The sequence below is a fragment of the Argopecten irradians genome, chromosome 2 (genome assembly GCF_041381155.1).
Source record: "Argopecten irradians isolate NY chromosome 2, Ai_NY, whole genome shotgun sequence".
In the NCBI taxonomy this organism is placed as follows: Eukaryota; Metazoa; Mollusca; class Bivalvia; order Pectinida; family Pectinidae; genus Argopecten; species Argopecten irradians.
In genome coordinates this window covers 66545319-66560384 of record NC_091135.1, presented here as the reverse complement: position 1 = coordinate 66560384, position 15066 = coordinate 66545319, and the positions used below count along the sequence as shown (strand labels likewise).

The following is a 15066-nucleotide window of genomic DNA, read 5'->3' as shown; positions in this document are numbered from 1 at the left end:
TATACCCTTTGTTCCAGCAGGTGACATGTAGGTTAAAAGACCTCTTAGTTATTTACAAAAAGTCTGTTAAGATTGCAGAATATTCACCTTTTTTATCTTAGATATAGGTCAAGGTCATTCTTTTGAATAAACCTGGTAGTCATTCATCCCAGTACGCTACAGGCCTTATATTAGATCAATGCATGTGGATATTAATGTTTGAGAAGAAGTTGTTTAAAGGAGAAAGTAAGACGAAAGACGTTACATAAGTGTGGACAGGTGATGTAATCACTACAAGTGGGTGGTATTTCTAATTAAAGCAGGTGCTCCATCTGACTAATTACTAGAAATCACACACTACGCTGGAAATATATGGCATTAATTAAACAAACTACACATCGCTAAGCCTAGAGGACTTGACAGAAACCTAATTAGATATATAATAGGAGTCTTTAAATCAGATATGTATATGCAAATCACGGTAGGATGCATGGTGCCAAATAGAGGAAAAGGTTTTTTCTTTTAAAACTTTTCCTGAAAATTCCTGCCTACATTAATAGTAAAAGTCTCTCTCCTAAATACTGTATACACACAGAACCCTATAAAACGGGATTACTGGCAGAATTTGGAACACAAATAGTAATTATGTTCAAGCTACAAAATGTTTGTCTCTATATAGCTCCAGAGTGTACTGTGATTTAAACTGATTTACAGGAATTGGTGATTCACTGCTTGGAAATGTAAATAAACGCTAGCAACATGCATAGCTGTACAAGTTTGATACACACATTTAAATAGTTCTGAATTAATCAAACAACCCTTTGTACATGGATTTGAAAATGCCCACTTATATAGATACATCTATGGCAGAGTAGCTAATTGATATGATTTAAATTCAAATTATGACAGATAGTTCAAATGGCAAAACTATGGTTAATATTTTACAAATGTGGAAAGATAAAGTAATTCTTAAAGACCGTGTCCTAATTGAATACATATATAGGGCATTGCACTACCTTTGGTGTTTATATCAATACAATCATTGCTGTTTGATGATATACAGACAAACCAAGGTCAGACTAAAAATATTTCAATGATGGTCAATAGCTGGTCAACAAGTGACAATATAATCTTTTATACCACTTGGTATCATGACTTCACATAAAAATGACAGAGATATCTATAACAAAACCTTCATTTAAAGACAACTTCTTAGATACACATTACTCCTTAGAAAATACAAAGAAAACATATTACTCCTTAAAAAATACAAAGAAAAATGAAATCACAAACACAGATGAACCTTTAGGGTATGGTACAAAAAGTCTGACATATGTGTTACATGATTATCCATCCAGGCCCATAGAGCTAACTTTCTAAATATAAATTTTGACATTCTGATGTCTCAGATCCAATTATCATGGATTTGATAGTCAGGGAAGAAGCCAGAGTTCTGCAGGAAAAGCACCCGGCATGAAATGTCAAACTGTCAGATACGTACCCTAACCACTTATATATAGCCTGCTGATATCCATAAATCACGTTTCTTATAATGAACTCCTGGTTTAGTTATAAGGTAGGACTTTTCATTCTCTGTCAGGGTTCCATCATTCGTTTGTAATATGTGTAAAACAAACTGTTCTTATAACAAAGTAATTTTGTTGGTGCCTAAAAGCTCATCTATTTTTAAACATATAGACTATAAGGAAGACCAGTCATTGTAAGGTAATGTCAAATCATTTTGGGAAGAGATAATACAGTGATATGAAGCTGGACCTATATCTGTATGTGACTGTCTATCGACCAGGGGTCCATTTCCAGCCACAGTGCTCCATTTCAATGATAGTTATGTATACTTGATAGCAATATATATAGGCCACTTTAAAGAGAAATTGAAAATGATTTGTATGGCGCATCCCAAGAGAAATGCATCAACATTCATCTTTGATGTCCCTCCAATTTAGTCCTGCCTGTCAGAAGAAGTCATTCCTATATATTTATAATTGAAGCTTGCTGCTCCCCTAGAAAACATTACCAGTTATTCTATATTCACTGGAATAGGTCTGGCCATAGCTTTATCTCCAAATTTCATGCCTCATTACTTCAATTAGATTCTTTACCTCTTGTTTTCCTGAATGCATGAGGATTATATATACATGTATACATGAGCCGGGTTACTGTACCAGAATAAATACATATACGAGAGATCTTGTCTCAGTTCTGTTTCAGTGCTGGCCCATGGCCAATTATTACAGTTTATGAAATAATGAAATTGTTACCATATCACCACAAAAAAAAAAATAAAAATCAATTAAAGGAAAACAATGGCCATCAGTCTTCACAATGTCAGCATTGCCTACAAAAAGTTGAGATTCTCTACAAATACATTTTGATTTAGAGTTTCAAAGTAGGAAGAGATAATCTAGAATTTCTAAGAATATGATCATGAGGTTTAACCAGTCTAGACACAGGAGCATTAAGCTATATGGCATATTGGAATAGTACTCTTGTTAACCATGAAATACAGTCGATAAGGACTGTGGAGAAGAGTCAACATGGCACTATACAGGTAAAAGACCCTTTTCAGCCAACATGACATGTGTAAAAAAGATTGCAAAAGAGAGAAATATGATGTCAATTATATCTAGTCTAGATACAACCAACAGAATTGTTAGGATCCAGTGTCATCTGGAATACAACTGTTGATATTTCTTCTTTGATCTATAATATTATTGATATTATACAGGTGTGTGAGAATATACAGTAAAACATTTTTATAATGAACACACTTACAATGAATTCATATAATGTAGTAATTTTCATTCCCCAGCAAGGTTCCTAGAAGATGACTGTAATAAATTTTATCGCACCTCGGACAGAAATGTCCCCAAATGATTGGCCAAGAGCCGTCACGTGGTAACCCCCTATCACTTTATAGGGGGTCAGTAAATTTTATTATGGTGCAATATGGCGGCTCTCGCCCTCGCTTCAAAATTTTAAACACATTATCTTCAACTAGATATACCACTTCATTACCATAAAACTATATATTACTTGTTATTTTTTGTGTAAAAATAACTTTAATCGTTTTAATACTTCAAATTACATGAAATGCATTTTTTGAAATACGAGTTGCTTCGAATTCCCCTACGCCAGTTTGAAAGTTGATGACGCGGCGAAAGTCAAACGTAACAATTCAAGCGTTTTCTATACTGTGATTATAAAGAAATGGAGGTGTTCGTACCTACAGATCAATATTCACTCTACAATCAATCAATTTATCGGCATAACTTTTAAGTGATTATCTCAGCAAGAATGCACAGATGGTCACGGAGCTTGTGCTTAAAATGTTAGATGGATGTTTGTGTCACTCTTGTTTGTGTTGCTTTCAATATACAGACGGTGTCGTATTGAGGTAGGCCTACTCGCGATCGGTACTGTGCACATAGGAATGTCGAAATTATTGTTGATTAATGAACTATTCAGTATCATTCTGCAGGTTCCTTATACAGTTTATTTGAAAATTCTTGAAAGAAATACATAAATAAATACATAGCCTAGGCCAATTATTCTTAAAGTGGCGATTGTTTGTTATCATTCGCGCCAGTATGATTTAAGTTTGATATCAGATTATTGACTGAACAAATAGGAAACAAAGAATTAATAAACCAAACAAATGGTCCTCGATGCGATAAATTCGTTATATAGTCAGTTACTGACCCCCTATAAACATATATGAAATATGTGATACACTTTGATAGTGCATTCAAATCAGATTTAAGAAACGATTCCAAATCATATATATAACCCAAACCACATTTTTTTAAATTCCAATCTCAACTGTAAAATCCAGCTATGATTATTTTCTTCCGTTTCTAATTTTCCTGATAATAGATCAAGTTAGAAGAAAAACACTACTAATGCTATGGTATATATTGAAGAAACTCTTCCAAGTTTGATATATACCATAGCATTAGTAGTGTTTTCTCCACACCAAGTGCTCTTAAGTCTTTTTGAGAAGCTTTTTCTCCACACCAAGTACTCTAAGTCTTTTTGAGAAGCTTTTTCCCCACACCAAGTACTCTAAGTCTTTTTGAGAAGCTTTTTCCCCACACCAAGTACTCTAAGTCTTTTTGAGAAGCTTTTTCTCCACACCAAGTACTCTAAGTCTTTTTGAGAAGCTTTTTCTCCACACCAAGTACTCTTAAGTCTTTTTGAGAAGCTTTTTCTCCACACCAAGTACTCTAAGTCTTTTTGAGAAGCTTTTTCCCCACACCAAGTACTCTAAGTCTTTTTGAGAAGCTTTTTCCCCACACCAAGTACTCTAAGTCTTTTTGAGAAGCTTTTTCCCCACACCAAGTACTCTAAGTCTTTTTGAGAAGCTTTTTCCCCACACCAAGTACTCTAAGTCTTTTTGAGAAGCTTTTTCTCCACACCAAGTACTCTTAAGTCTTTTTGAGAAGCTTTTTCTCCACACCAAGTACTCTAAGTCTTTTTGAGAAGCTTTTTCTCCACACCAAGTACTCTAAGTCTTTTTGAGAAGCTTTTTCTCCACACCAAGTACTCTAAGTCTTTTTGAGAAGCTTTTTCTCCACACCAAGTACTCTAAGTCTTTTTGAGAAGCTTTTTCCCCACACCAAGTACTCTAAGTCTTTTTGAGAAGCTTTTTCCCCACACCAAGTACTCTAAGTCTTTTTGAGAAGCTTTTTCCCCACACCAAGTACTCTAAGTCTTTTTGAGAAGCTTTTTCTCCACACCAAGTACTCTAAGTCTTTTTGAGAAGCTTTTTCTCCACACCAAGTACTCTTAAGTCTTTTTGAGAAGCTTTTTCCCACACCAAGTACTCTTAAGTCTTTTTGAGAAGCTTTTTCTCCACACCAAGTACTCTAAGTCTTTTTGAGAAGCTTTTTCTCCACACCAAGTACTCTAAGTCTTTTTGAGAAGCTTTTTCTCCACACCAAGTACTCTAAGTCTTTTTGAGAAGCTTTTTCTCCACACCAAGTACTCTAAGTCTTTTTGAGAAGCTTTTTCCCCACACCAAGTACTCTAAGTCTTTTTGAGAAGCTTTTTCCCCACACCAAGTACTCTAAGTCTTTTTGAGAAGCTTTTTCTCCACACCAAGTACTCTAAGTCTTTTTGAGAAGCTTTTTCCCCACACCAAGTACTCTTAAGTCTTTTTGAGAAGCTTTTTCTCCACACCAAGTACTCTTAAGTCTTTTTGAGAAGCTTTTTCTCCACACCAAGTACTCTTAAGTCTTTTTGAGAAGCTTTTTCTCCACACCAAGTACTCTAAGTCTTTTTGAGAAGCTTTTTCTCCACACCAAGTACTCTAAGTCTTTTTGAGAAGCTTTTTCTCCACACCAAGTACTCTAAGTCTTTTTGAGAAGCTTTTTCTCCACACCAAGTACTCTAAGTCTTTTTGAGAAGCTTTTTCTCCACACCAAGTACTCTAAGTCTTTTTGAGAAGCTTTTTCCCCACACCAAGTACTCTAAGTCTTTTTTGAGAAGCTTTTTCTCCACACCAAGTACTCTAAGTCTTTTTGAGAAGCTTTTTCTCCACACCAAGTACTCTAAGTCTTTTTGAGAAGCTTTTTCTCCACACCAAGTACTCTAAGTCTTTTTGAGAAGCTTTTTCTCCACACCAAGTACTCTAAGTCTTTTTGAGAAGCTTTTTCCCCACACCAAGTACTCTAAGTCTTTTTGAGAAGCTTTTTCTCCACACCAAGTACTCTAAGTCTTTTTGAGAAGCTTTTTCTCCACACCAAGTACTCTAAGTCTTTTTGAGAAGCTTTTTCCCACACCAAGTACTCTAAGTCTTTTTGAGAAGCTTTTTCCCACACCAAGTACTCTAAGTCTTTTTGAGAAGCTTTTTCTCCACACCAAGTACTCTAAGTCTTTTTGAGAAGCTTTTTCCCCACACCAAGTACTCTAAGTCTTTTTGAGAAGCTTTTTCTCCACACCAAGTACTCTAAGTCTTTTTGAGAAGCTTTTTCTCCACACCAAGTACTCTAAGTCTTTTTGAGAAGCTTTTTCTCCACACCAAGTACTCTTAAGTCTTTTTGAGAAGCTTTTTCTCCACACCAAGTACTCTAAGTCTTTTTGAGAAGCTTTTTCTCCACACCAAGTCTCTAAGTCTTTTTGAGAAGCTTTTTCTCCACACCAAGTACTCTAAGTCTTTTTGAGAAGCTTTTTCCCCACACCAAGTACTCTAAGTCTTTTTGAGAAGCTTTTTCTCCACACCAAGTACTCTAAGTCTTTTTGAGAAGCTTTTTCTCCACACCAAGTACTCTAAGTCTTTTTGAGAAGCTTTTTCTCCACACCAAGTACTCTAAGTCTTTTTGAGAAGCTTTTTCTCCACACCAAGTACTCTAAGTCTTTTTGAGAAGCTTTTTCTCCACACCAAGTACTCTAAGTCTTTTTGAGAAGCTTTTTCTCCACACCAAGTACTCTAAGTCTTTTTGAGAAGCTTTTTCCCCACACCAAGTACTCTAAGTCTTTTTGAGAAGCTTTTTCTCCACACCAAGTACTCTAAGTCTTTTTGAGAAGCTTTTTCTCCACACCAAGTACTCTAAGTCTTTTTGAGAAGCTTTTTCTCCACACCAAGTACTCTAAGTCTTTTTGAGAAGCTTTTTCTCCACACCAAGTACTCTAAGTCTTTTTGAGAAGCTTTTTCTCCACACCAAGTACTCTAAGTCTTTTTGAGAAGCTTTTTCTCCCACACACAAGTACTCTAAGTCTTTTTGAGAAGCTTTTTCTCCACACCAAGTACTCTAAGTCTTTTTGAGAAGCTTTTTCTCCACACCAAGTACTCTAAGTCTTTTTGAGAAGCTTTTTCTCCACACCAAGTACTCTAAGTCTTTTTGAGAAGCTTTTTCTCCACACCAAGTACTCTAAGTCTTTTTGAGAAGCTTTTTCCCCACACCAAGTACTCTTAAGTCTTTTTGAGAAGCTTTTTCTCCACACCAAGTACTCTTAAGTCTTTTTGAGAAGCTTTTTCTCCACACCAAGTACTCTAAGTCTTTTTGAGAAGCTTTTTCTCCACACCAAGTACTCTAAGTCTTTTTGAGAAGCTTTTTCTCCACACCAAGTACTCTTAAGTCTTTTTGAGAAGCTTTTTCCCCACACCAAGTACTCTAAGTCTTTTTGAGAAGCTGATGTGTACCTTTTCAATTTCAGGAGCTTTATGAAATCCCTATATTTTACATCTATAACTCAAAACACTAATAACGTAAGAACATACTATTTCGATTAATTAATCACAACAACACTTAAATGTATCTCATATTAGGAAAACATGCACCATTATTGGGCAAACCGCCGAATTCCCCATGATAAAATAACATTGACAGTAATTAATGTAAACAACATCTAATTATTTTTATACGTACCAATTCTATAGACGGGCTATCAAGCAATATCATACTCAACAGAAGACACCAAATCAAAATTGGAAATCATTAATTCTATTTGTTTTCTTTTCTAAATTGATCATTTTGTAAAAAAGTAGAGATTTACCATCTTGAAATGAAGGTTCCGTTATTGATAATATAAAAAAAGTTTTAATGGAATTATTATATATATTCTATATTTTTACCTGAAAATGTAAGTTTTCAAACTAAAACTTTCCTACACAAATCCATTTTAATCTTCAACTTATCTTTTTCATTAATATTTCCTATCATAGAAAGTAAGAACAGACTATAACTCACTCAGGTGTAAAACTTGACATGTTGGCCAGGTAATACAGGTAAATTTCAGAATGTTGGCTAAGTGAGAATGAATCTTATAGTGTACCTATAAAGTGGTCGTATCTGATAATCAATGATAACCGCACCATTGAACAAGGGTCAAGAGTTTCATTTTATATTGATTTTTATAACATATACAGTACAGAGAATGATTGCATGTACATCACTCTTAACTATATTGATAATCAAGATGACTGGCTCAACTACCACAAATGTATAATGAATTCAACATATATGTATAGCAATATACATGCAACATGTGCAACACAAGACCAATATCCATCTAGGTTATAATATGCGTATCACAAATGATTTGAGAATTCTATCCTAAAAGTTTTTAAAAACCACAATTTGTATGAAAGAATGAATAAGCATAACTTTCTAAAATAAAAGTTATGTAAAACCATAACTTCTGTATGAAGGTATGGAAAATCATAACTTTTTCTATAAAAAAAAGTTATGAAAAACCATAACTTAGTTGAAAGAATATAAATAATGACTGCTCCCCGATAGTGTGTATGTTAAAAGATATGGATAATCATTACTTTTGTCAAAGCGACGATAAACCATAACTTTACCTATATGATAAAAGTTATTGTTAGCCGTATCTTTTATAAAGGTATGGTTTACCATAAAACCCCAGACTGATAAAGGCTTAGAGGGTCAGTTAGAAGTATAGGAGGCTCGGGCTACGCCCTCGCCCCCTATAAATCTTACTGACCCTCTATGCCTGTATAGGGGGTCAGTAACTGACTATGACTAACTAATAGTGTATAACAAACTATGCTTATAACAAAGTGATGTTGTTGAGTCCCCAGAGGTTCGTTATAACCGTGTTTTACTGTACATACATTGAGATAAAGTAGATCATCTATAACATTTCATTTTTTGAAACACAAACAAAATCACTATCAAGATGGACAAAAATGTCTGCCACAAGATTTGGATGAGAAAGGTGTACCTGTGTGTAGTAATATATAGACCTCCAGCAGGCAGTACATTTATGAGGTAGTAAACTATTCTAATTTGGAGAAATACAGTAATGCCAAATATTGACAAGGGATGTAGAGATTACAGGGGGTAATTACACTACACTCAAATGGCAACACTAAATCCTCCACAATCTCTGCTGCTCAACTTTCCACAGAGCTGTTACAACAGTACATCTACAAAGGTGACCAGCAAACCTTAAAATGATAAGGCCAGAAAAGATTACATAACTCAAATGTTTAGGCTGTGTTTTATAGTCACTGGTACTTCTAGTGGGAAGGGAGGAGATAACATAACTGATATGTTTAGGCTGTGTTTTATAGTCACTGGTACTTCTAGTGGGAAGGGAGGAGATAACATAACTGATATGTTTAAAGTGTTACTATAGTCATTCTTACCATCATCAATATCGTTCCTGGCTGCTGCCTCCAATAGAACAATCTTGCCAGGAAATCGCACCCTAGCTCTGCTACCACTCCTTCGTTGTTGATTTTTTGATTTCTTACGTTTTGAGTCCTTTTCTAATTGTTTTTCATAGTTTGCCCATTTTTTAAGTTGTTGGGATCGGCGTTTCTTGGCATGTTTTAATCGATCCTGCGTGGCCATTTTTTCCACGGAGGCAATCTCCGCAATTAAATCCTGGTGGTCCGTCATTTTGGAATGTGGATTTCTCTTGGCTTATCAAATGGTATGAGGTGGGTAAAACACAGTAGTCTTTTCTTGGATCACAGATTCATCCTGTGCAAGGTCACGCAAGGTCAGCCAAGAGTATCCATGGCGACAGTAGTCAGACCACTACCTGCGAAGACAACAAAAAATACCTCATAAATAAAGAAAACATCAGTTACTTTTGATAAACTAGATATACTGTATCTATAAAACACAATAGCTAGGAGACCTGACAGACAAACCATGCAGATCCTACCCTGACTCACCCACTTATACCATCAAGGACAGACATCATGTGGTGACATATTGGTGGTCAAGTGAAGGAATAAGAGAAATTGGAACAACACCCCGCTGCATTGCTTGTTAAAGATGGACTTAGAGATGTGGCAATTCTTTAACTCTATGATGTACACATATCCAGATATTTTGGTCCGTAATAATTTCCTACCAAAACCTTGACCAGCACCATAGAATTTAGCTTATATTACTACAGCCTCCCATATCTGCCAGACTAGTAAATTTTCTTCCAGATTGACTGGTCAGCTGACAGGACCTATTGGTCAGTTTAGCACCTCCTACCTCTCCTAAATGGACACTGGACACCCCTGACCAATCCATCAGTCTATCTGATTAGGCTGTCCTCATATTGAATTGAGACAATAACAAATTGTCTCGTTTCTTCCCAACCTGACCCAGAGTTAGATCCTCTCATAGGGTGTATCCAGATATGTGCTGAGGTTAGGCTGCAGTTAGGATAACAATATTGATCAACGACTGTTATATTTATTGGTGAGATGTCTTTAATGTAGCATCTTTCCAAGAGGATGCAGATAACTATTCACAAAGAATTTAGATCAACTCGGTTAACACAAGTAATAAATCATTTTTTTTACTTTTTACACCATTGTCATTACAACATGCATACATCTCATTCTTCACCCTATAAACCAGAGCCCAATACAGATTTTGTCATACAATTTTCACTTTTGCAAAGGCGTAAGTTTACAGAAAATTGCTTTCATGTCAACTGTCAATTCTTAATAAATGTGCAGCTCTTTAGGTAGTTTGAGTTGTTAGCACTGCCACAACAAATCCCAGTAGGAATGCTCTTACTAATGGCTTGTAGTAAACAGTGGTAAAGGTTACTCTCCCAATTAAAGAAAGCCTATTCCTTTAAATGACTTTTGTTAATTGCCTAATCTGATTGCCATTCCTTCTGCTGAAACTGGTATTCCCTCTACACAAAATAAATATCCCTAAAGAAAACTGGTACAGGCTTGTATGATTATACTATGACCACACAATCATGTAAATATATAAATTGTTCTTGGTAAAATGCATGATGCATATTAAGTAGAAAATAGGAAATCATAGTTTACATCAATAATTATTACCGTCATCAGATTAAGGGGTTATATTAACATGCCATGATGTGTAAGCATGTAATATTTATTATACAGAGTACTGCAATTACCAATTAGCCCGGTGGTATATCAAATCACTATCATCAACTTCAGTCCTAAAGATACTGCATAGTACATCCCTTTTCCTTCATTTCTCTAAAGATTCTCGATTTCATCAAAAAGGTCAAAGAGAAATTGGTAATTGTATAGAAATAATCACTGTTGTACAAACTCATTGTATGATGAAACAAGGAATACTTTTCATCAAATCAGAGAAGTGATCAAAACTCCTGTATTATAAATACACCATTCTATTATGACTTGTAATAAGTTCCGAACATGTATTCCCGATCACTATTCAGACAGACAACCTTAACCAAACTCTCTGCATTTTATACAAAGCACCAAAACATGATGATTTGTGTATCGTATGTCCAATCAGAATCCAGAGAGGCTGCAGTAGACCCTAACTAAACTCTCAATATTCCTACTTAAGTAACAACTGAGCTCTTTTTTTCCGGAGGAGAATCCAGCCCTATCGGAGTCAGTGATGGAGATGATAGTGCCTACAGGAAGACCCCCTTACAGGAATCGGGGTATCAAGAGGATGTTTGTTTAAGAACTGTAGCATTATTGTAGGAAATAAATCTAGTGATATTGATTCTATTACAGTAAAACGGCTCGCAAGCAGCTCAAGTGGTAACATACAAGTGAACTAGGCTATAGCGTATCGTATTCTTTGTAAATACATTTACATTTTTATCATAGACATAGATGTAATTACACAATGGGTAAAGGCTTTAATCGCTACAAAACGTCTGTGTCTATACTGTATGCTGGCAGTTCAATTAACAGACAATCTCAAAATAAATATTACAAACTCTCTTGCAACATGGAAGATAGGAAGGTGTATATAATCCTAACTTTTTTAATCTTAAATGGATGAACATTGACAAAATTAAAAAATCATTATGAATTCCAGAAACATGATATTTTATATGTGATGAAACAATCATTTAATAATGAACAATGGCTCATTGTAGGTCTGTTTGAAAAATTACACTTTAGGGTTTGAATGGGATTTAATTCTATTGGTTAAAAAACTAAAATGGTTGCCAGTAGTACAATACATAGGTCCCTAAAAATCCTAAGAAAATAAAACCTTATTGAACACATTTATTAGGCATTCAGCCTTAAATCTATGCACAGTAATAATGACAACAAGAACTCTTTAAAAAAATCACACAACAATTGGAATAGATTGCCTGCACTTTGACATATATTGGATTGCAAATATTGAAACAATTCTAAAAGAGTACAGCTGTAAGTGTTAATACATATGTATGTAATACTGGATAAATCATCCTCAAACACTAGGTTAAATAAAAGTACAGTAAAACATGCTTAAAACACATTCTGGATGATAACATAGAAACATTTAAGATGTTTTGCTTATGTAGTTATGTTGGTCCCCAAAGGTTCTTTAAACCCTGTTTTACTGTAGTGATTTACCTACTGTCTGATAAGGACCTTTGGTCAGTGACTAACAAATTGGAATCATTTGCTCTTTCTTTCAGTATACATATAATGATCATTGTGTAGAATTTTTTGTTTTTGTAACCACAAATATTCTCCCCATAAAACAATGTTAAAGCTCGAAACCACAAAGTCATATTTCAGATTTGAGAGTACTACAGCTCGCTAAGACCGATTGATCAGCTTGACTGCTTGGATTGATATCACGGGATACTAGGGAGTGACACCAGCACACTGTCACCCATTGGCTAACATATGTCTCTTGTCACACAGTAGCAGATTGGTTTGTTCTCCCATCACAGTGGTAACAGTTCCATCTACAAACTGGCAAAGTCCAAATAACATTTACATGTTTTAATCTCAATGATGGTAACTGTCCTGAGTTGAACTGGCTCCTTCCATCTCTTGTGGAAGCACTGCATCTCATTGGAAAGGACACAAAATCAAATCTGTGCAGCCAAATTGGATCCATGAGGCAGAGAATGACGGCAAGGGTGCCATAATAACATAGGATGTGTCCAAATTGTTACAGCTGGCCGGTCAATCTGGCTGCTTTATTAACCCTACACAAACATTGGGCGCGCTTTGGTGACACTTTACGACCTTGACACACTGAGGTACCAGGCACTTGTATATAAAAAGTCGATTCTGTTGGTCCAATTTTGCATAGGTCTTAAGGTACTCTTAAAAGAAAAAGAACCAATTAACTTTTTCACAGACAGAACCATAAGAGAAAACTGATCAATCAAACTTGTCCACTGCTATCTGGGGTAGACAACCAGCCATTCACGGTCAAGGGCAGACAACCTCTAGTTCACAATCAGGGGCAGACAACCTCAAATCCACAATCAGGGGCAGACAACCACCAATTCACGGTCACGGGCATACAACCTTTAGTTCACAATAAGGGGCAGACAACCTGAAATCCACAATTAGGGGCAGACAACTGCCAATCCACAATCAGGGGCAGACAACTGCCAATCTACATTAAGTGGCAGAAAACATTCAATTCATAATCTAGGGCAGATTTCAGTGCTTCTGCCCCTTTATATTTTTGAGGATTACCTCCCTTTTTAGTTGTAACTTTTTATTTTAATTGCTTCTCTTTAATAGTTTATTTTTTTGCAAAAGTAATCATTTTGCAGCATGTATGCCCATATTCTGACCTGATTAAAAGATAGTAATAGAATAAATCAGGACTAAGTAATGGTATACATACCATGTTGAAATTACCTAAAACTAGGTCAATTTAATTTTGATCAGTCAATTAATCAACATGTGTTGACGGTAATCAGGGTCCTGTTTTCTGTCATAAATGAAGTGAACCTGTTGCCCGTGTGTATGCCACTTATGTGTGTATACTAAGCTAAGTGTACAGTTTGAAGTCCATCACCTTACACAATTGCACCAGTATACCTGTAATTTCACAACTTATTCTCTGGCTATATTTAGATGTCATTATGTATTTATCACATCAACGAGGTGTTGTCTAGTTAATTTATCCATGTGATATTTTTACAAATACAGTACCACAATATCAAAATGACCATTGTGATAATGAATCTTGGTTTGATTGCTTAAGTTTTTGTTTCTTCGAAGTCTCCTTTAAAATTAAATGATATGAAATGAAACCTTCCTTGAGTACATTTTATTAGATGGTTTGTACAATAACAGGATGTACCACACCTGTCTTCACAGTCTCCTGTGGTATAGGTATACATCCTGTCCTATACTTCAGGCCCACACACACATCCACAGCCTTAACTTCGTTTATAGGTATATTGACAAAACAAATTAGACAGTTTGACACATACTTTTCAATTTGAAATAATCCTATTGTGTATGCATTCTCATGTGTATGCATTCTTTTGCATATGTATAATATTTGTTAAAGGAAGTAATCAATTTTAAACAAAGTTTGTACCTCTCATGTACATGTCTATATTGTTATCAGGGTAAACCTTTACATATTGACCTTTGAACTTTTGTCCTTGTGAGTGGATAATCACTGTCTGAAAAAGATTGGTCAATCTGGTACATATATTATCACCACCATGTGCATTAACACTTTTTGTTTTAATTGCATGTGAAACCAGTCAGCTGTAAAAAACCAGCAAAACACATTACATCTGCTGTATATATCATACCTGTGTATAGTCAATCAACACAGGGCTAATCACAAAATTATATAATGCAGCAAACCAAAAAATCATTAAAAAACATTATTGGGAAAAATGCAAACTACCAAAAAAACCTGATGAAAATGCCGGTGCCATGCAGGTTTAACTAAATGAATGTGACAAGGAGATAATAGAATACCCACAAGACTACCATGACCTGGAGATGGAAGGCTCAAGGTAGAATGTCAGACACCTGTACCACTAGGCTACCACGACCTGGAGGTGGAGGACTCAAGGTAGAATGACAGACACATTAACCACTAGGCTACCATGAACAAGAGGTGGAGGGCTCAAGGTAGAATGTAAGACACCTTAACCACTAGGCTACCAAGACCAAGAGTTGGAGGGCTCAAGATAGAATGTCAGACACCTGTACAACTAGGCTACCAAGACCAAGAGGTGGAGGGCTGTGGAGGGCAAGTTTAGAGGTGGAGGGCTCAAGGTAGAATGTCAGACACCTTAACCACTAGGCTACCATGACCTAGAGGTGGAGGGCTAAAGGGAATGTCAGACACCTAAACCTCAAGGTAGAATGTCAGACACCTGTACCACTAGGCTACC

The 15066-nt window shown here is 35.7% G+C and overlaps 1 protein-coding gene across 10 annotated transcripts in view; it reads right to left on the bottom strand.

Annotated features, from left to right (window-relative positions):
- LOC138316266 (protein phosphatase 1 regulatory subunit 16A-like) overlaps positions 1–15066 on the bottom strand; it is a 129200-nt gene that overhangs the window by 79394 nt on the left and 34740 nt on the right. For all 10 annotated transcript variants that reach the window (XM_069257883.1, XM_069257887.1, XM_069257889.1 and 7 more), the window contains exon 2: positions 9116–9516. In XM_069257883.1, coding sequence (XP_069113984.1) covers positions 9116–9371 — 256 coding nt within the window. In that variant the 5' untranslated portion in view covers positions 9372–9516. The remainder of the gene's footprint in view (positions 1–9115; positions 9517–15066) is intronic.